Source organism: Panulirus ornatus, chromosome 13 (assembly GCF_036320965.1).
Source record: "Panulirus ornatus isolate Po-2019 chromosome 13, ASM3632096v1, whole genome shotgun sequence".
Lineage (NCBI taxonomy): Eukaryota > Metazoa > Arthropoda > Malacostraca > Decapoda > Palinuridae > Panulirus > Panulirus ornatus.
Genome location: NC_092236.1, coordinates 50,805,714 through 50,826,814, shown reverse-complemented (window position 1 = coordinate 50,826,814; position 21,101 = coordinate 50,805,714). Strand labels below are relative to the sequence as shown.

The 21,101-nt window shown below is 44.7% G+C and overlaps 1 protein-coding gene across 1 annotated transcript; it reads left to right on the top strand.

Annotated features, from left to right (window-relative positions):
- Positions 1–669: 669 nt before the first annotated feature.
- Positions 670–14,001, top strand: LOC139752575 (uncharacterized). Its single transcript, XM_071668332.1, has 6 exons — positions 670–702; positions 948–1,058; positions 8,049–8,225; positions 10,491–10,675; positions 11,719–11,836; positions 12,641–14,001. The coding sequence occupies exons 1-6, from the start codon at positions 670–672 to the stop codon at positions 12,890–12,892; spliced, it is 876 nt and encodes a 291-aa protein (XP_071524433.1). The 3' UTR covers positions 12,893–14,001.
- The last annotated feature ends 7,100 nt before the right edge of the window (positions 14,002–21,101 follow it).

The window sequence follows — 21,101 nt, the reverse complement described above, 5'->3', positions numbered from 1 at the left end:
TGATACAAGACAATAGAATGAACGATACAGGAATGAATCTCATCTTGAAGTATTCCAAATGAGAGCTATGACGTAGACGATCTGTTGATTGGTGGACCGTGTTCCTTCGGAGTTCATAGGTGGCAGTGTGGTGGGTAAGGGGTCGAACCTGTTGGGCGAAAGGGTAGGAGGTGCTTGCCTGAGGTCTCCCCACTTGGGAAAGGCCGATGGAGGTACAGAGTGGGGTCATCTGGGGTGCGGTACAGACTGATTGTAAAACTCGTAACGAGCTTGTCCTGTACTTTGAGGATGTATGAAGGGATTGTATTATGTACATGGTGGCTTCTGTTCTCTGTAGTCTTGCTGAGTCGTGGCAATGCTTCGACGGAGACTCATGCTATGTTGCCGTGGCATATGTAGTTTAAAGAGCCTCGGTTTTTTTGTAGATGAAGTGTTCAGCGTCGATTGAGTGATGTAGTAGTCATACTGATGTAGTTCACGTTGTCTTGAAGTCGGCAACCTTTAATTGGGCAGGGTTTACGACCTTCAACTGGGCAGGAGTACTTGTGAGCTACATTGGTTGAGTGTTGTGGGTTTATTGCTCTGTGTGAGGTTGTTTCTCATCATGTTGTCATCATGTTTTACGTCTTCTGGTAGTAAATGATGATGATGATGATGATGATGACAATGATGATGAGACGATCTTCAGGGATGATGGTGCTGGTAATGTTTCTATCTATCATCTCCTTCAGGATATGATCATCAGTCAGATAGACAGGAGAAAACCCGATGAACAGTAGTTCCGGGTTGATGTTCGCTCTGCTTAACTACTCGAGTATGGAGGAAGAACACAATTACCGATGGTTTCATGAGATAAACCATCGTTAACCAAACGTTGCTTGACTCTGGCGATTCCCTTGATGGTGGAATAGGCCCCATGATGAACAGTTCTCATAAACACGTCTTAGGTAGACTTTGATAATGCTTCATTTGTACCTCTCGAGGGAGCCACTCACTCACACCCCCCAAACGTTCACACGCCTACACAGACCAGCAGACTCACGGTGAACACTGGTCTGGTATCCCTCATTATGAGCCAGGTTGTCTACATCAAGCGAAGGGGCGGAGGATCATGTTGTCCACTGGACCCGATCCATCAATGAACCTCAGGACAGAGAGATGTCTCCTCCATAGCCTTCTGTAGTGTCTTATGATGGTCTTCGTTCCTCATGGCGCCATGTCATCACCGTATCTGGCAGTACGTACGTACGTAGCTGGACGGAAGGCGCTGTCTTGCAAAAACCCCTGGGGTTTTTCTCCATGACGTGTGTAGAAGTCAGAAGAGGTTGGGGCCCAAGAGAGAGAGAGAGAGAGAGAGAGAGAGAGAGAGAGAGAGAGAGAGAGAGAGAAAGAGAGAAAGGCCATGGCGACTCCCTCTACCAGCTCAGGGATGTGGGATGGGGCTTGGGTGATACAAGGAGGCCTTCTGCAGTATGGATGACCCTATGGATCTTGGGTGCTGGCCTTGATGGGAGATCATAGACATTAGTGAGTATTATCTCAATAGCTGGTTCTACTGGGACACTGATGGATAAATTATGTACATTTAGTGATGATTGATCAACCACTTCATGAGTTGATCACAGCTGATCTATGATCAACCATTGAATTTCAGTGAAAGGTCAGTTTTGGCGAGACTGTATCACTGTGAACACTGTTACATGTGGCCACTGTTACATGTGCCACGGTAACATCAAGCTTTTGTAACATGTGACCACTGTTACATGTGGCCACTGTAACATCAGGTTTTTGTTACATGTGACCACTGTTACATGTGCCACGGTAACATCAGGTTTTTGTTACATGTGACCACTGTTACATGTGCCACGGTAACATCAAGCTTTTGTAACATGTGACCACTGTTACATGTGGCCACTGTTACATGTGCCACTGTTACATGTGCCACTGTTACATGTGCCACTGTTACATGTGGCCACGGTAACATCAAGCTTTTGTAACATGTGACCACTGTTACATGTGGCCACTGTTACATGTGCCACTGTTACATGTGCCACTGTTACATGTGCCACTGTTACATGTGGCCACTGTTACATGTGCCACGGTAACATCAGGTTTTTGTTACATGTGACCACTGTTACATGTGCCACGGTAACATCAAGCTTTTGTAACATGTGACCACTGTTACATGTGCCACGGTAACATCAAGCTTTTGTAACATGTGACCACTGTTACATGTGCCACTGTTACATGTGCCACGGTAACATCAAGCTTTTGTAACATGTGACCACTGTTACATGTGCCACTGTTACATGTGCCACTGTTACATGTGGCCACTGTAACATCAGGTTTTTGTTACATGTGGCCACTGTTACATGTGCCACTGTTACATGTGGCCACTGTTACATGTGCCACTGTTACATGTGGCCACTGTTACATGTGCCACTGTTACATGTGGCCACTGTTACATGTGGCCACTGTTACATGTGGCCACTGTTACATGTGCCACTGTTACATGTGGCCACTGTTACATGTGCCACTGTTACATGTGGCCACTGTTACATGTGCCACTGTTACATGTGGCCACTGTTACATGTGCCACTGTTACATGTGGCCACTGTTACATGTGCCACTGTTACATGTGGCCACTGTTACATGTGGCCACTGTTACATGTGCCACTGTTACATGTGCCACTGTTACATGTGGCCACTGTTACATGTGCCACTGTTACATGTGGCCACTGTTACATGTGGCCACTGTTACATGTGCCACTGTTACATGTGGCCACTGTTACATGTGCCACTGTTACATGTGCCACTGTTACATGTGCCACTGTTACATGTGCCACTGTTACATGTGCCACTGTTACATGTGGCCACTGTTACATGTGCCACTGTTACATGTGGCCACTGTTACATGTGCCACTGTTACATGTGGCCACTGTTACATGTGCCACTGTTACATGTGCCACTGTTACATGTGGCCACTGTTACATGTGCCACTGTTACATGTGGCCACTGTTACATGTGGCCACTGTTACATGTGCCACTGTTACATGTGGCCACTGTTACATGTGCCACTGTTACATGTGCCACTGTTACATGTGGCCACTGTTACATGTGGCCACTGTTACATGTGGCCACTGTTACATGTGCCACTGTTACATGTGGCCACGGTAACATCAGGTTTTTGTTACATGTGACCACTGTTACATGTGGCCACTGTTACATGTGCCACTGTTACATGTGCCACGGTAACATCAAGCTTTTGTAACATGTGACCACTGTTACATGTGCCACGGTAACATCAAGCTTTTGTAACATGTGACCACTGTTACATGTGGCCACTGTTACATGTGCCACTGTTACATGTGGCCACGGTAACATCAAGCTTTTGTAACATGTGACCACTGTTACATGTGCCACTGTTACATGTGGCCACTGTTACATGTGCCACTGTTACATGTGGCCACTGTTACATGTGCCACTGTTACATGTGGCCACTGTTACATGTGCCACTGTTACATGTGCCACTGTTACATGTGCCACTGTTACATGTGCCACTGTTACATGTGCCACTGTTACATGTGCCACTGTTACATGTGGCCACTGTTACATGTGCCACTGTTACATGTGGCCACTGTTACATGTGCCACTGTTACATGTGCCACTGTTACATGTGGCCACTGTTACATGTGCCACTGTTACATGTGCCACTGTTACATGTGCCACTGTTACATGTGGCCACTGTTACATGTGCCACTGTTACATGTGGCCACTGTTACATGTGCCACTGTTACATGTGGCCACTGTTACATGTGCCACTGTTACATGTGCCACTGTTACATGTGGCCACTGTTACATGTGCCACTGTTACATGTGGCCACTGTTACATGTGCCACTGTTACATGTGGCCACTGTTACATGTGCCACTGTTACATGTGGCCACTGTTACATGTGCCACTGTTACATGTGGCCACTGTTACATGTGCCACTGTTACATGTGGCCACTGTTACATGTGGCCACTGTTACATGTGCCACTGTTACATGTGGCCACTGTTACATGTGCCACTGTTACATGTGCCACTGTTACATGTGGCCACTGTAACATCAGGTTTTTGTTACATGTGACCACTGTTACATGTGCCACGGTAACATCAAGCTTTTGTAACATGTGACCACTGTTACATGTGCCACGGTAACATCAAGCTTTTGTAACATGTGACCACTGTTACATGTGCCACGGTAACATCAAGCTTTTGTAACATGTGACCACTGTTACATGTGCCACGGTAACATCAGGTTTTTGTTACATGTGACCACTGTTACATGTGCCACTGTTACATGTGCCACGGTAACATCAAGCTTTTGTAACATGTGACCACTGTTACATGTGCCACGGTAACATCAAGCTTTTGTAACATGTGACCACTGTTACATGTGCCACGGTAACATCAAGCTTTTGTAACATGTGACCACTGTTACATGTGCCACTGTTACATGTGCCACTGTTACATGTGCCACGGTAACATCAAGCTTTTGTAACATGTGACCACTGTTACATGTGGCCACGGTAACATCAGGTTTTTGTTACATGTGACCACTGTTACATGTGGCCACGGTAACATCAGGTTTTTGTTACATGTGACCACTGTTACATGTGCCACTGTTACATGTGCCACGGTAACATCAAGCTTTTGTAACATGTGACCACTGTTACATGTGCCACGGTAACATCAGGTTTTTGTTACATGTGACCACTGTTACATGTGGCCACTGTAACATCAGGTTTTTGTTACATGTGACCACTGTTACATGTGGCCACTGTTACATGTGGCCACTGTTACATGTGCCACGGTAACATCAAGCTTTTGTAACATGTGACCACTGTTACATGTGGCCACGGTAACATCAAGCTTTTGTAACATGTGACCACTGTTACATGTGGCCACTGTTACATGTGGCCACTGTTACATGTGCCACTGTTACATGTGCCACTGTTACATGTGGCCACTGTTACATGTGCCACTGTTACATGTGCCACTGTTACATGTGCCACTGTTACATGTGCCACTGTTACATGTGCCACTGTTACATGTGCCACTGTTACATGTGCCACGGTAACATCAAGCTTTTGTAACATGTGACCACTGTTACATGTGCCACTGTTACATGTGCCACTGTTACATGTGCCACTGTTACATGTGCCACTGTTACATGTGCCACTGTTACATGTGGCCACTGTAACATCAGGTTTTTGTTACATGTGACCACTGTTACATGTGCCACTGTTACATGTGGCCACGGTAACATCAAGCTTTTGTAACATGTGACCACTGTTACATGTGCCACGGTAACATCAAGCTTTTGTAACATGTGACCACTGTTACATGTGGCCACTGTAACATCAGGTTTTTGTTACATGTGACCACTGTTACATGTGGCCACTGTAACATCAGGTTTTTGTTACATGTGACCACTGTTACATGTGCCACGGTAACATCAGGTTTTTGTTACATGTGACCACTGTTACATGTGGCCACTGTAACATCAGGTTTTTGTTACATGTGACCACTGTTACATGTGCCACTGTTACATGTGCCACTGTTACATGTGCCACTGTTACATGTGCCACTGTTACATGTGCCACTGTTACATGTGCCACTGTTACATGTGCCACGGTAACATCAAGCTTTTGTAACATGTGACCACTGTTACATGTGCCACTGTTACATGTGCCACTGTTACATGTGCCACTGTTACATGTGGCCACTGTTACATGTGCCACGGTAACATCAAGCTTTTGTAACATGTGACCACTGTTACATGTGGCCACTGTTACATGTGGCCACGGTAACATCAAGCTTTTGTAACATGTGACCACTGTTACATGTGGCCACTGTTACATGTGGCCACGGTAACATCAGGTTTTTGTTACATGTGACCACTGTTACATGTGCCACTGTTACATGTGCCACGGTAACATCAAGCTTTTGTAACATGTGACCACTGTTACATGTGCCACGGTAACATCAAGCTTTTGTAACATGTGACCACTGTTACATGTGCCACTGTTACATGTGCCACTGTTACATGTGGCCACGGTAACATCAAGCTTTTGTAACATGTGACCACTGTTACATGTGCCACTGTTACATGTGCCACTGTTACATGTGCCACTGTTACATGTGCCACTGTTACATGTGCCACTGTTACATGTGCCACTGTTACATGTGCCACTGTTACATGTGCCACTGTTACATGTGCCACGGTAACATCAGGTTTTTGTTACATGTGACCACTGTTACATGTGCCACGGTAACATCAAGCTTTTGTAACATGTGACCACTGTTACATGTGCCACGGTAACATCAAGCTTTTGTAACATGTGACCACTGTTACATGTGGCCACTGTTACATGTGCCACTGTTACATGTGGCCACTGTAACATCAGGTTTTTGTTACATGTGGCCACTGTTACATGTGGCCACTGTAACATCAGGTTTTTGTTACATGTGACCACTGTTACATGTGGCCACTGTTACATGTGGCCATTGTTACATGTGGCCACGGTAACATCAAGCTTTTGTTACATGTGGCCACGGTAACATCAAGCTTTTGTAACATGTGACCACTGTTACATGTGGCCACTGTTACATGTGGCCACGGTAACATCAGGTTTTTGTTACATGTGACCACTGTTACATGTGGCCACTGTTACATGTGGCCACGGTAACATCAAGCTTTTGTAACATGTGACCACTGTTACATGTGGCCACTGTTACATGTGGCCACGGTAACATCAGGTTTTTGTTACATGTGACCACTGTTACATGTGGCCACTGTTACATGTGGCCACGGTAACATCAGGCTTTTGTTACATGTGACCTCTGTAACATGTGGCCACTGTTACATGTGGCCGCTGTAGCATGTTATTGTTACATGTGACTTCCGTTACATGTAGCCGCGGCAATATTACTGTTTTTGTTTTTCTTTACATTTCTACTCAAATACATCAAGTATTTACTCATTTTTCTCATGAATTTTGGCCCCTTTCTTTGTTCTCATATTTTGGTATAATTTCCGTATCATTGATTCAACTTAAGGAAATTAAATATAGTGATTTTTAGACGTGTTTTTGTATCATTCTTATTCTAGCAAATCTTAGATTTTAAGTTGTTGGAAAACATCAATACCTTCACACAGCAACGTGTCTTGCATCACCCTGTCATACCACTTTCTGTGTCTTGCATCACCCTGTCATACCACTTTCTGTGTCTTGCATCACCCTGTCATACCACTTTCTGTGTCTTGCATCACCCTGTCATACCACTTTCTGTGTCTTGCATCACCCTGTCATACCACTTTCTGTGTCTTGCATCACCCTGTCATACCACTTTCTGTGTCTTGCATCACCCTGTCATACCACTTTCTGTGTCTTGCATCACCCTGTCATACCACTTTCTGTGTCTTGCATCACCCTGTCATACCACTTTCTGTGTCTTGCATCACCCTGTCATACCACTTTCTGTGTCTTGCATCACCCTGTCATACCACTTTCTGTGTCTTGCCTCACCCTGTCATACCACTTTCTGTGTCTTGCATCACCCTGTCATACCACTTTCTGTGTCTTGCATCACCCTGTCATACCACTTTCTGTGTCTTGCATCACCCTGTCATACCACTTTCTGTGTCTTGCATCACCCTGTCATACCACTTTCTGTGTCTTGCATCACCCTGTCATACCACTTTCTGTGTCTTGCATCACCCTGTCATACCACTTTCTGTGTCTTGCATCACCCTGTCTCTTGCTTCGCCTTACCTCAACCCTCCCTTAAGTCTTGCCTCATCTGGGGTCTTGCCTCGCCACTGTGCTTCTTGCTTCACCCTGAGCCTTTGCCTCACCCTGGGTCAAGAACCTTTACTTATGACACTCCAGATACCCACGAACTGCCACATCCACCAACTGCTCCTGACCTTTTAATTACACCCAAGACGACCCATCAAACCTCACAGAATCTGGATATTTTCTTCTCGTTCACCTACCCAGCAGGAGGACGAGCGCCGTCCTCACTCCCCGCGGCGGGAGACCCCCAGCAGGAGCGTTGAGGAGCTGCGTCTTGAGGCAGACGGGAGGCAGAAGGTGCTGGCGAGGGTCCGTACCTACATCCGGGCCACACCTGCACCGACCACCCCAGACCAGAGGGCACAGACCATTCATGCCAAGGTCGGTGAATGATTATGACAGTTTGGTGGTAACACTGGCAGGGGACAGGTGTAACAGGGAGTAACACTGGCAGGGGACAGGTGTATGTAACAGGGGGTAACACTGGCAGGGCATAGGTGTAACAGGGGGTAACACTGGTAAGGCACAGGTGTAACAGGGGGTAACACTGGTAGGGCACAGGTGTATGTAGCAGGGAGTAACACTGGCAGGACACAGGGGTAACAGGGGATAACACTAGCAGGCCACAAGGGTATGTAACAGGGGGTAACATTAGCAGGGCACAGGTGTATGTAACAGGGGGTAACACTGGCAGGGCACAGGGGTAACAGGTGGTAACACTGGCAGAGCACAGGTGTAACAGGGAGTAACACTGATATGGGAGGGGAGGGAGAGGAATACAGATGGTAGTTCTGGTAGGTTCGTAACGTTAGAGTGACAACAGAGGGTTAGTGCTGAAGGAGGGTAGTCCCAGCATGGAGTACTGATAACATGGGTCAGTGCTGGTAGGAGGTAACGCTGGCAAGGGGTAGCACTCATATGGGATAGTGCTAAGAAGATGTAGTGTTGGCAGAGGGAGGTGGGTGTAGCTGACAAGGGGGTACTGTTGGCAGGGGGTAGTACTGGCAGGAAGGAAGACTAATTCCTCTAAGATCTTTTTTCCACACAATCCAAACTTGTACTGTACTCGTACCACTGTAAGTGATGTACAGCCTCTGACCTGTAAATCACCACTCAAACGGCTCTGACCCCCTCCTCCATATACAGCACTTTGTCACATCCTTAACTACTCACATCGCCCTACCATCTACCCACCTACCTACACCTCATATCCTTGAACTTGATGCTTTAAGAAAACACACACAGGTCACCTCATCCCTATACACGTACCTCATTCGCACACTATCACCTAGATTTACTGTAGGTTCTTGTTGCCAAACTCAGCCAGCGATACTCATCAGTAGCCACCAGCTTCTCCTTCGTACATTTCTCCCTTCCTGCCTGAAATCTTTCACTTCAGACGGTCAGTGACAGCAGCCGACACCTCGCTATTAGATAACCAGGAGCCACAGTGAGGTGATACACCTTTGGTCTCCCTCCATCAATGCCAAACCATCATTCAGTCCCTCTCTTATTCTGGCTCACGGTGCACTGTCTCCATTACGTCCCTCTACTGATTACAATGGCTTCAACCTGACGACACCCGTTTTCCCGCGTTAGTGTAGTAACGCCAGGGAGAAATAAAAGAATGGCCAAATCCGCTCACATATTTTCTCTAGCTGTCGTGTGTAATGCACTGAAATCACAGCTCCCTATCCACAGCCAAGGCCCGATAAACCTTTGCTTGGTGTACCCCCAGACGCTTTACATATATACTACGTTCCAGTTGACTATCTCCCTTGCACGCCTTTCACCCTCCTTCATGTTCAGGCCCCGATCGCTCAAGATCTTATTCTTTCCATCCTTCCATCTCCACTTTGGTCTACTGATGCCTTGTCCTCCCCACTTCTGATATATGTCCTTTTCGTTAACCTTTCCTCACTCATTCTGTTCATATGTCCAAACTATTTCAACACGTCCTCTTCAGCTCTCTCAACCACATCTCTCTAACCCTTTCATTACTTACTCGATCAAACCACCTCAGACCACATATTGTCCTCAAACAATTTTTCATTTCCAACACATGCCTCGCATCCAAATAATGTCATTGGAAGTACTATTCATTAAAATACCAATTTGTGCCTTCCCAGATAACATTCTGTCTTTCCATACATTCTTCAGCACGAGAGTAAAAGCGAAATATAAGTAAGATTATTAAGCTTAACGTGGTTGAAGGAGAGGCTATTTGGGGTTTGACTTTGAATGGAGTGTTTTGGATACCTGGTGATTGACATGGCAGTGAATGGAACCAAAGAAGTGGAAGTGAGTAATAGGGTGGGTAAGGGGGCGAAGGTTCTGGGAGCGCTGAGGAACGTGTGGACAGAGAAATCATTATCTGGGAGGGCAAAAATGGGTTTGTTTGAAGGAATAGTAGTCCCAACAATATGATATGGATGCGAGGCATGTGGATATGGCTATGCGGAGGAGGGTGGAAGTATTGGAAATGAAATGTTTGATGACAACATGAGGTGTGAGGTGAACTGATCGAGTAAGTAATGAAAGGGTAAGAGAGAGGTGTGGTTAAAGAATGAGGGTGTTTGAGAGAGAAGAGTGTGTGCTGAAAGCGAGTGCTGTAGGGGAGAGTGTGAGGGGTGTGTATGACCACAGGTGGTGGAGGAACGAGCAGTGCAAGTGAGGGAGAAGGCGGAGAGGGTGAGGCAGAAGGAGGAGGAGGAGGCCAAGTGGGCGCGGGTCGTCCTCAAGAACCGCCAGCAGTTCGAGGAGGACCAGCGTCGAGAGCGACACCTCAAGACGGAGAAGAAAGAGCGGCTGAGGAAGGAGCTGGATGTCTTGTAAGTCCATTATCATTGTCACTATCAGTTCACTATCATTATCACCATCTTATCCCTTCACTATTGTTGCCACTATCTTATCCGTTTACTATCGTTACCACCATCTTATCAGTTCACTATCATTATCACTATCTTATCAGTTCACTATCATTATCACTATCTTATCAGTTCACTATCATTTCACCATCTTATCAGTTCACTATCATTACCACTATCTTATCCGTTCACTATCATTATCATTATCTTGCTAACTACAAAACGAATATAATACAATTATTCCTTTTTTTTGGCTTAATTACATTTTTATGATAATTTTGTGATGTCAATTTCTTTTTCATCCTTCTGTTCTCTTCTGTTATCTGACGTTCAAACAAAGATTATCAAACGAATAGTTTCGATATAAGTCTCCCACAGTCTATCAGGTTAACTGAAGTGATAATCTAGTAGACATGGTACACTTGATAACAGAGAGAAATCATAATAGCATCTTCGTCTCTTATTTCCACTGTTGTCTGGTTCCAGTGCCTGGTTCCACCACTGGTTATCATTTCATCTCCCACACGATCCCTGCCTCTCTCTCGTTCACATAGTTCTACCAAAAGGAAAAATATAATACTTGGTAATCTATAAAGTTGGGATGTGTATGGATAGTGCCAGATATATATGTTTCCTGTAGCTTAAAAAGGTTTATCATCATTACTATCATTTTCACTATCTTCGTCACTATCATCATATCTTCACTATCATTCTTATCATTATCATCATCAGTTTCATCTTCAACTTTACCAATGTTGTTCTCAGTTATCATGAGCATCATCACCATTCATCTTCACTATGAACATCAGCATCATTATCATCACTATCACCCGGAGCAGTAAGTCACCATCATCACTATCACCATCTCTCCTCCTACAGGACAGAGACTTTGTTCTTTTTACACCATTTCTGGTTTTTATGTTTTACGACTATCATTTTGTCTCTCTCTCTCTCCCCCTTCGTGTGTGTGTGTGTGTGTGTGTGTGTGTGTGTGTGTGTGTCTACAGGTGTCAGGAGCGGGAGGAACGGCGGGCGGAGGAGCGTGCTCGCCTTCAGCGACTCCGTCAGGACGCGGAAAGCAGTGACCAGGCCTACCTCCTCTACCACCAGCACCTCGCCACTGTGGTATGGTTCCCTCCACTTCCTCCTCCTCCTCCTCCTCCACACACACACACCCGCTAGCTAGCTAGACACACACCCGCTAGCTAGCTACACACATGACGTAAGCTAGCTAGACGCATGACGTAAGCTAGACACATGACGTAAGCTGGACGCATGACGTAAGCTGGACGCATGACGTAAGCTGAACCATCACATAGTGCTAACATATCTTATGCAGAGGGGAAGATCTCTCTAGTCTGTCTCAGTGGAACGCTGAATCTACGATTATAATATGTGATTCAGTATGCACGATTTATTTATTTTTTATCTATGATGATGTACTTTATTGTCTTCTCTCTCTCTCTCTCTCTCTCTCTCTCTCTCTCTCTCTCTCTCTCTCTCTCTCTCTCTCTCTGTATCAGCCTTGATGATGCTCTTGTCCTCCTCCTTCTCCCTCTTCTACAGGTATTACTTCGGCCAATGCTCTCCTGAGCTGTCTGCTTGTGCCACTTGACACTAAGGGCTTAGGCCCGTGGCATATACGTGGCTGCTGCTTCCCATAGGTTCTGTTGTGAAGTCCAGCCACACGAGGATTGGCCGTGTGACACTTAACCTCTTTCCTCAACTAGCGAAGATGTGGAATTCTCTTCTCTTCTTCTCCTTTCCCTTCTCGTACAACTTTCCCACCTGAAAGAGTCAGGCAGGAACTAGAATTAAAGTAACATGTCCTTTTGGTGCTCTACCCAGTGGCCACCAGCAGCCATAGACAACCCACTGTGTTGACAGCAAGGACGTCAAAACTAACTTGAGACGAATCTTCTCCGTCAGGCTGCTCAGGAGAAGCTGAGGAAGCGCGACGAACTCCTGAATGAGATAGAGAAAGTGAAGGCCACCAAGCTGCAGGAGGCGCTGAAGGAGGAGGAGGAGAGGGAGGCAGACCTGAGGTATTCTGCCGTCAAGAGGGCGTACGCCAGGAGGGTCAAGCAGAGGATACTGGACAAGATGAAGGGGAAGAAGACTTATGATCTCGAGGAGGGAAACAACGTGAAGGGAAGAAGAAGAAGTGACTCAAAGACTTAGAAGGTTGTACACCAACGCCCTGGAGGAGGTTGTACACCAACGCCCTGGAGGAAGTTGTACATCAACACCCTGGAGGAGGTTGTGCACCAACGCCCTGGAGGAGGTTGTACACCAACGCCCTGGAGGAGGTTGTACACCAACGCCCTGGAGGAGGTTGTACACCAACGCCCTGGAGGAGGTTGTACACCGACGCCCTGGAGGAAGTTGTACACCAACGCCCTGGAGGAGGTTGTACACCAACGCTCTGGAGGAGGTTGTACACCAACGCCCTGGAGGAAGTCATAAGCACATTGGGTCAACACAAACTGAATCATCGGATCAGACAACAATGACAGAGAAACAGATGAGAAGTGAACTATGGCTTCAGATAATCTATCAAAACCTTACAATACACAACACGTCTCACGAAGGAAATCGGTCTCATCAGGTGTAAACAACTTACAAAGTTTCAAAATCCCAACACCGACACAAGGGCTTGTGTACACCTTCTTACTGCCATGCCGCAGTGAAAACTGTCCCCTGGCCTTTAAAGAAAAAGCGAAGGGAGCCTTGTGGTACAGGGGGGGTGGTTGTGGGGTTATAGGGGCGTGGTTGGCTTGGCTAACGAGATGAGTGTACATTTACTCTTCTTATGTGATCATATCTTGATCATTCTTCAATAACGATTCGGTTGATGATAAGATGTGCCTTAAAGTTCCCTGAGGGTAAGTTGAAATTGATTATATTAGCAAGTAAGACAGAATTGGTCTTGCCATGGGAAATCTCCTTATCTCCCATTTTCAATAATTTATTCATGGAATACCTTGAGACTGAGATCCTAACTTCAGTGAGTAACCTTTCTAAAATTTGGCTTCGATACGTTGGTAATGTGTAGTTCTGATGGCCATCTTAACAAGATTGTGATGTTTTCTTTAACGAATCAAACAACCTTCATCTCCATCATCCAGTTCAAGAACGAATGAGAACAAGAAGATAAAATTGCCTTTTCTTAATGTGTTGATAACCACGTAATCTGATCACTTATCCTACCAACGCTAAGATTAATATTCATTATTTTTCCTGGCGCTACCGCGCTGACGCGGGAAACAGCGATTATGTATGATAAAATATAAACATTCTGTAACTGATCATTCTGTAAAAATGTCGGTAGTTATGTCCATGTTTTTAAGTGCATTGCGTATATGTGATCCCACAAGTCCAGAAGATGAATGTAACATAGGATACTTTGAGTCATTCATGTTATCCAAAGTGGATTGTGAACAAGGATGACAAGAGAACAGGAAGAATGTGTTATACATCAAGTAACAACAATGTGGCAAAAGATAATCAATATAAATGTCTGGTGTTGCCTTGTTCTCTTACCTTAGCTAATATTAAGACAGGTACTTGAAAAACAGTACTTTTATTGTTGCCTTTCAATATAGAAACACTGTCAGTAAGACCGTAATTAAAAGAAGTCAAATTGTTAGAAAACTGGGAGTGTTTACGCCGTTAGATTGTGAGGTATATTAAGATGTAAACATTGGCCAGGCCGGTAAAACAAAAACTGAGAGATGTTATTGGCACGATCATTCAATACGCAGAGATGATCACAGTCATGCTATTGGCAAACATTGGCTGGGAAACGATTACCCTTATATAACAACCCAATCACATTGTAACCCTCCATCTGATTATGCTACTCGTAATGTTACTAAATTTGTCTTAATTACTAACATTAATATCTTTAACCTAATCTCCAGGTAATTTTCAAAGCAAATCTTTGTTATCACCCAAATGATAGTTCAAGAATTATCAAGATAACATAAGAAGAGTAGTTGAACACGTACCTCGCTACCCCAAGCTAACTAACCTCTCCCCACCCCACCTTCTAACGCCCTCGCTCCACCTCTGCCTTTAACAAACACGACAGTTTCAACTCCGGTATGGCAGTGAGAGGGTGTACGCAAGCCAATTATGTTGGCTTACACCACCAATTGAGTTGGATTTCGTCCGTAAAACATACGTACTTGTAAAGTTACAGAAGTTCATCTGAACTCTGACTGAAGTGAGAAAACTTCTTCACGTATTTCAGGAAGATCGTGTCATCTTATACCGAGTTAGGTTCAATTGCAAGATCCCGATCAAATGTGTAATTATATGAAAAAAACAAGAAAATATCTTTTACTGTGAATTGCCACACTCAGCAGGAACCACCACCACATCCAAGAGAGTCGCTGAATGTGGAGGAGAATCTATGGAATCATAGCCATGTGAGTGAGACAGTGTGTGTGTGTGTGTGTGTTTCTATACCATCAAGAGGGACGTTGGTCTGTTCTGGTGGCATGTGGCAACTCTCTGCCCACAGGGAGGGTGGTATTCCACGCTGTGTACTTGACATATCCTGTCTCCTCCAGACACTTGTTCGCAACCACGTAACTACGTAACAGGCAATCGTCTGTAACCCTCGTTAAGCTCATTGTTTCTATAGTAAGTTTTAACTGTATATTGTGATATGAAACATGAAAAAGTTTCTTTCTAACTTTTGGTAAGATTTTATATTTGTCGTTTACATGTTTACACCTAATGAAAGGGAAACTAAACTATTTAGTGTTTGATGTTCGACCAGTTTGTATAGATATATTTGATAATGTACCAGAGTAAAGATACACGTTTTCTATATGATGAATCTGGACGAAAATGCCATCAATAGATGACATACACTTGGCAAAGTCGATGTAAAGTGTGTGTGTGAGACTCTACCTTTAGCACTATCTACTCCCACAATTTCAAGCTCCAACGAAGTCAGTGAATAAGGCTTTAAATCATAGAGAAATTGTGGGACACCAGCGCTTTATTACCAAGTGTTCGGAGCGTTAGGCATCTGTTTATACCCCATTTGCCAAAATCATAGAACATGGCAACGTCATTTCCCAGTGCGCGTCCTCTTGAGATCAGATATATATAGATCATCCATTTGGCGTTTTATTTACATTCTGTCGAGTTGTATTCGACTTGTAAATCGGTTTACAGTCTTGATAAAGCAGTGAGAATACAATACACGTTGGGTCTAGGGTCGAAGTGTGGCTGATCCCTTTTGTTAATGTTAATGCTAATGTTGATGTTTACATGTTATCTGCTGTGTTCAGGCAGGCAGGTCGTATTCTTAGTCTTACATTAATTGGTATTTAGCATTACTTTATCATCCCTTCCCTCTTTCTCATAACCTTACACACTAAAGAGTCTTTAGCGGGTGGTATATAAGTGAGAAAAGGCCTCGAACACACGTTAAATAACAATAATAACAATACTTTATTGATCAAGGTAATCTAAGGTTCAATAGCTTATGAGTAATGATCAATTGGAGGTGCTGGTGATGGTGGGCGTCTTGACATGGGGGGAGCCTGGGTGCTGGTGATGGTGGGCGTCTTGACCCGGGGGGAGCCTGGGTGCTGGTGATGGTGGGCGTCTTGACCCGGGGGGAGCCTGGGTGCTGGTGATGGTGGACGTCTTGACATGGGGGGAGCCTGGGTGCTGGTGATGGTGGACGTCTTGACATGGGGGGAGCCTGGGTGCTGGTGATGGTGGGCCGTCTTGACCCGGGGGGAGCCTGGGTGCTGGTGATGGTGGACCGTCTTGGTAGAGATGAGGCACCACGATGGAACCAGCCAGGAAGATGACACTTCAAGTGTTCACGTTCGGGGGGACTTTACTGACGCCCAAAAGGGCGGCTTGAGTCTGGTGCCACATGGCGAAGAGTTCAGGTACTATGTGTCAGGTACTGGAGTGATGGATGTATTTAGGGAAGCTGTGATGGCTTGCGCAAAAGATGCTTGTGGCATGAGAAGCGTGGGAGGTGGGTTGATTAGAAAGGGTAGTGAGTGGTGGAATGAAGAAGTAAGATTTTTAGTGAAAGAGAAGAGAGAGGCATATGGACGATTTTTGCAGGGAAAAAATGCAAATGAACTCGTTGTTCAGGGCGAGTCCACTGCCACCCTGCGGTGATGCCCGGGTACATAAAGAGGCAGGAGGAAGGTCAGGTCAGGTCAAGGGGAGACTGAGAGGTGACTCTTCTATACAAAGGGGTCAGGTCATCAATAATTACTGCATCATCTTTTAACCTGTCGAACATCGAGTATGGACGTCACTGGGTAATACCACAGGTGTAGTCGTAGTTTGGGGTCACCAGACTCATTTCTGTAGGGATTATGAGGTCAGGTCAGGTCATCCGCTGTGACCTGCCACCAAGTTAAGGTGTCGTTAATAAGGTAACAGTTTTTGGGGCGATAGTGGGTCGCGTAAAGTAACTTGATTTCGAAAAAATGAGAAACTTAAGTAAAGCAAAGTCTTGCATCACTCTATACAGAGGATATGAGGAACTCATAAGAGTAGAGTGATGACCCCCAGACTCAGAAAACGTGCGTCTTCTTTCTCAAAAATCACCAAGATATTTAACATGATTACTTCAGTTTCAAATTGCTGGTTGCTTGATTGTATGGGTTCCAGGTCAATCAACTGCTAGGCCGGTATAGGTCAAGGGCAGGTTAGTTTTTACCATCAGCCAAAATATTTCAAATGCCTTTCTTTAGGTTTTAAAGAGAAATCTAAGACTATTTAGTACAATCTACGTAAATGGCCTTCAGCGATTTCAGATATCAACATTTGGCAATAAGTATATCAGACGCTTTATGGCTCCTTTCTCTTATTTAATAGCTCAAAAATTTCTAGCCTTATTTATGTTTTGATATACATTACAACTTCTGGCATAATGAATTCTAGATACCGATCTTCATTTCATTCACCAATATGATATCAATGAATAATGGACATTTCATTAAGTTACGCCAAAAATATATATATTTTCATGCTCTCTGGAGCTTCAATTTTACACAGAAAATGAAAGCCATGAATTTTTTAGCCTAGACTATGTCATTTTAAGAACAGTTTTGTTTTCTGAAACTAAACTGGGTTTCGTCATGACTGTATGGAAATATCTGTATGAGATGAGTATCGTTTCCTCACAGTCTTCCATGTTATCGACAATGATTAAGTTAACATCACTGGCAACTGATATGATGATATTAATGACAAGAACAGATTCCAAAAATATCGAACAAGAAGAAAGAGAGATAGATAGATAGATAGATAGATAGATAGATAGAGAGAGAGAGAGAGAGAGAGAGAGAGAGAGAGAGAGAGAGAGAGAGAGAGAGAGAGAGTACATGCCTACCTCCCCATCGCCCATACGACCATAATTATCAATTCAAGGTCGATCATGTAGTTCGCTTCCACCAATCCAGCCGGCTGTTAAACGATTGTTTGAGGAGTGTTGCTGTTCACTCCAGATATATTTCTTATTCCACTAACCAGGATGTTGAGGGATCTTACAGAGCATTTATGTATTTCAGCTCGCCATATATATACATACACACACACACACACACACACACACACATATATATATATATCTTTTAGATATATCTTTAGGTATACTGCACATATCCCCAATATACCTTCGTGTGTGTATGACATTTTCTGTCCCTCGACTCACTGCCACATACATAGATTCTCATAAATCTTTCGCAGTTGTACAGTTGCGGGTTAATTTACCTGTTCCAACACTTCAATTCTAAGTTGTATATTGTTCCTTCGTAATTGTCATATAGATGTATATAAATAGTAAACATTTTTATGATCAATATTTCGTATTTCTTTATAAATGCTTCATCAATCTCTTTTTTTGAGCTCCCATCCTTCACTCACTCTCTAGTTCACCCGATGGTCTTATCTTTACCGTCCACCATAATAGGGTCAAATCATTCCGTAGCTCATTAATTCAAAGTTACCTTCATTAACTTCCATTGCATTTTGCTTGTGTTGTTGTCTTGATTCTTGCTTAAACTTTTCAGTCTGACCTTTTGATGACATTAGTGTTGTGTCGTGTAGAGAGCATTCTGACGTCATATGACATCAGTCTCCATATGTGACATCATTATTACGTCTCTTGATAAATGGTAAAAGAACTATTTACACTAAGTGAATTTATGGTCCTCTTGATTATCTGATTGTCATGGATGAAATGTTTGCACATATCTTGTGATGTTTGGCAAGTGTCATCATCGCTGGGTATCAGGTGTTCGGGACAGCTTCGTTCAGGAGCGAACTTGGACTTCGAGGCTTCACAGAGTCGGTGAAGCTTCGAGCAGGGACGAATCGTGACTTCGAGTCTACATCTCTGTCCACAGGTAATGTAAGAACTGTTACGTTATTCTTGCTTTGAATCTGTCCAAAGGTAGGTGAATCATCAGTTGATTAGCTAAATGATCTTCAATTATGACGGATGAGATAAAGAAATTACTCTCTTTTGCAAAGGAACTGGAGTTTATCATCCTGGTGGCGGCATACACTACAGGCACTGTAGTGCAGAAATATGGACAGACTACGAGAGGGAATTCTCGTATAGCCAAGATCAGAGAAGATTGGACCTCCGTGGTGTAGCAGTTGGCGTTCCCGACCGTGACGCATTCACGGGCCTCCGCCCACGATCGAGCGCATAGGTTCGAATCCTAGTTGCGGCAGTCGGTCCACAGTTAAACCCAGCTGTTCATTCTACCCTTAGAGGTAGGTCGATGAAATGGGCCCCTTGGCTTAGGCTAGGGTACCCTCCAGACAGGGAGGAGCTGAGGCCCCTGGCCAGGCCCTGCTCCTCCGCCAGAGTCTTCCTCACCCACGTCTTCCCCAACTTGGACGCCGCCGTACTGCTGGACACAGACATCATCTTCCTACGCCCGCCAGGCCTGTGTCTCTCTGGCAACACCTGGAACAACTCGAACCATGTCTGATCGCGCATACAGGGACGACCCTCCGTTCATTCTACGTCAAGAGACTTGAGTCTAAAGTGACGGTGACTTATAGACTACTGGATCACCTTTTTGGTGGGGGTAAGATAGTGGTATAGCCAGAGGACTACTCCAGATAACAGATAACAGATGGACTGAGTCTGTTAGCAGCGTCTTGTGTCCAGGAAGTTCGGCAATTAAGGGCGACTTGACCCCTTCTGAGATCCTCGCATGCGTGGAAGAGGAGTTGGAAGGGAGGGGAGAGAGGGAAGACAAGACTTCATTAAAGATGTTTACTCAGTCACAAATGTCTCTAAATTCTACCATGCTGCCATTCAATCTCTCTCTCTCTCTCTCTCTCTCTCTCTCTCTCTCTCTCTCTCTCTCTCTCTCTCTCTCTCTCTCTCTCTCTCTCTCGTTCGCAAACGCTCGACTCCCAAAAAAGTCTTTGATCAGAGAGAGAGAGAGAGACAGAGACGACACTCGGTGTCCCATACATCTAGGTGGGTATAAAAGGCACATTCATTTCCCGTGAGTGATTAATGAGGATCCAATAGTATGTGTGAATGACTGTGGGTGTGATGGTGTCTGATCTTTTATCATTTTTTTCTCTCCCCTCTTTTTCACAGTCGTGTTGGTTTAGTTTCGTTTGCGACGGGACTTTGGAGAGACATGACCTGACCTGTGACGTATGTCCTGACGTATGGAGCTATTGACCTGTAATGACCTCATGGAAAATGCTGGTGATTTCCTACATGACTCGAAGCTACGTAAACCTCTCATGTCCTCTATCTATCCAACACATCTGATATCTATCTATCTATCTGTCTGTCTATCTATTTATCTATCTATCTATCTGTCTATCTATCTGTCTATCTATGTATCTATCTATCTATCTGTCTATCTATCTGTCTATCTATCTATCTATCTATATATCTATCTATCTATGTATTTATCTATCTATTCATCTATCTATCTATCTACCCATCTATCTTTCTATATATATCTCTATCAATCTACCTATCTATCTATCTATCTCTCTATCCATCTACCTGTGGGAGAGGACGGGAAGTAGAGTTCCCTGGAGAGAGGACAGGAAAGTAGAGTTCCCTGGGAGAGGACAGGGAAGTAGAGTTCCTTGGGGGAGAGGACGGGTAAGTAGACTTCCCTGGGGGAGAGGACGGGGAAATCGAGTTCCCTGGGGGGGAGAGGACGGGAAAGTAGAGTTCCTTGGGGAGAGGACAGGGAAGTAGAATCCCCTGGGGGAGAGGAAGGGGAAGTAGAGTTCCTTGGGGAGAGGACAGGGAAGTAGAGTCCCCTGGGAGGAAGGGGAAGTAGAGTTCCCTTTGGGAGAGGACAGGGAAGTAGACTTCCCTGGGGGGGAGAGGACG

Bases quoted from the DNA above. Each gene is read 5' to 3' on its own strand.
- LOC139752575 (XM_071668332.1), top strand. From the start codon at position 670: ATGATGAGACGATCTTCAGGGATGATGGTGCTG. The intron at 8,226-10,490 runs GTCGGTGAATGA...GTATGACCACAG, and splicing joins CACAGACCATTCATGCCAAG to GTGGTGGAGGAACGAGCAGT. The intron at 11,837-12,640 runs GTATGGTTCCCT...CTTCTCCGTCAG, and splicing joins ACCAGCACCTCGCCACTGTG to GCTGCTCAGGAGAAGCTGAG.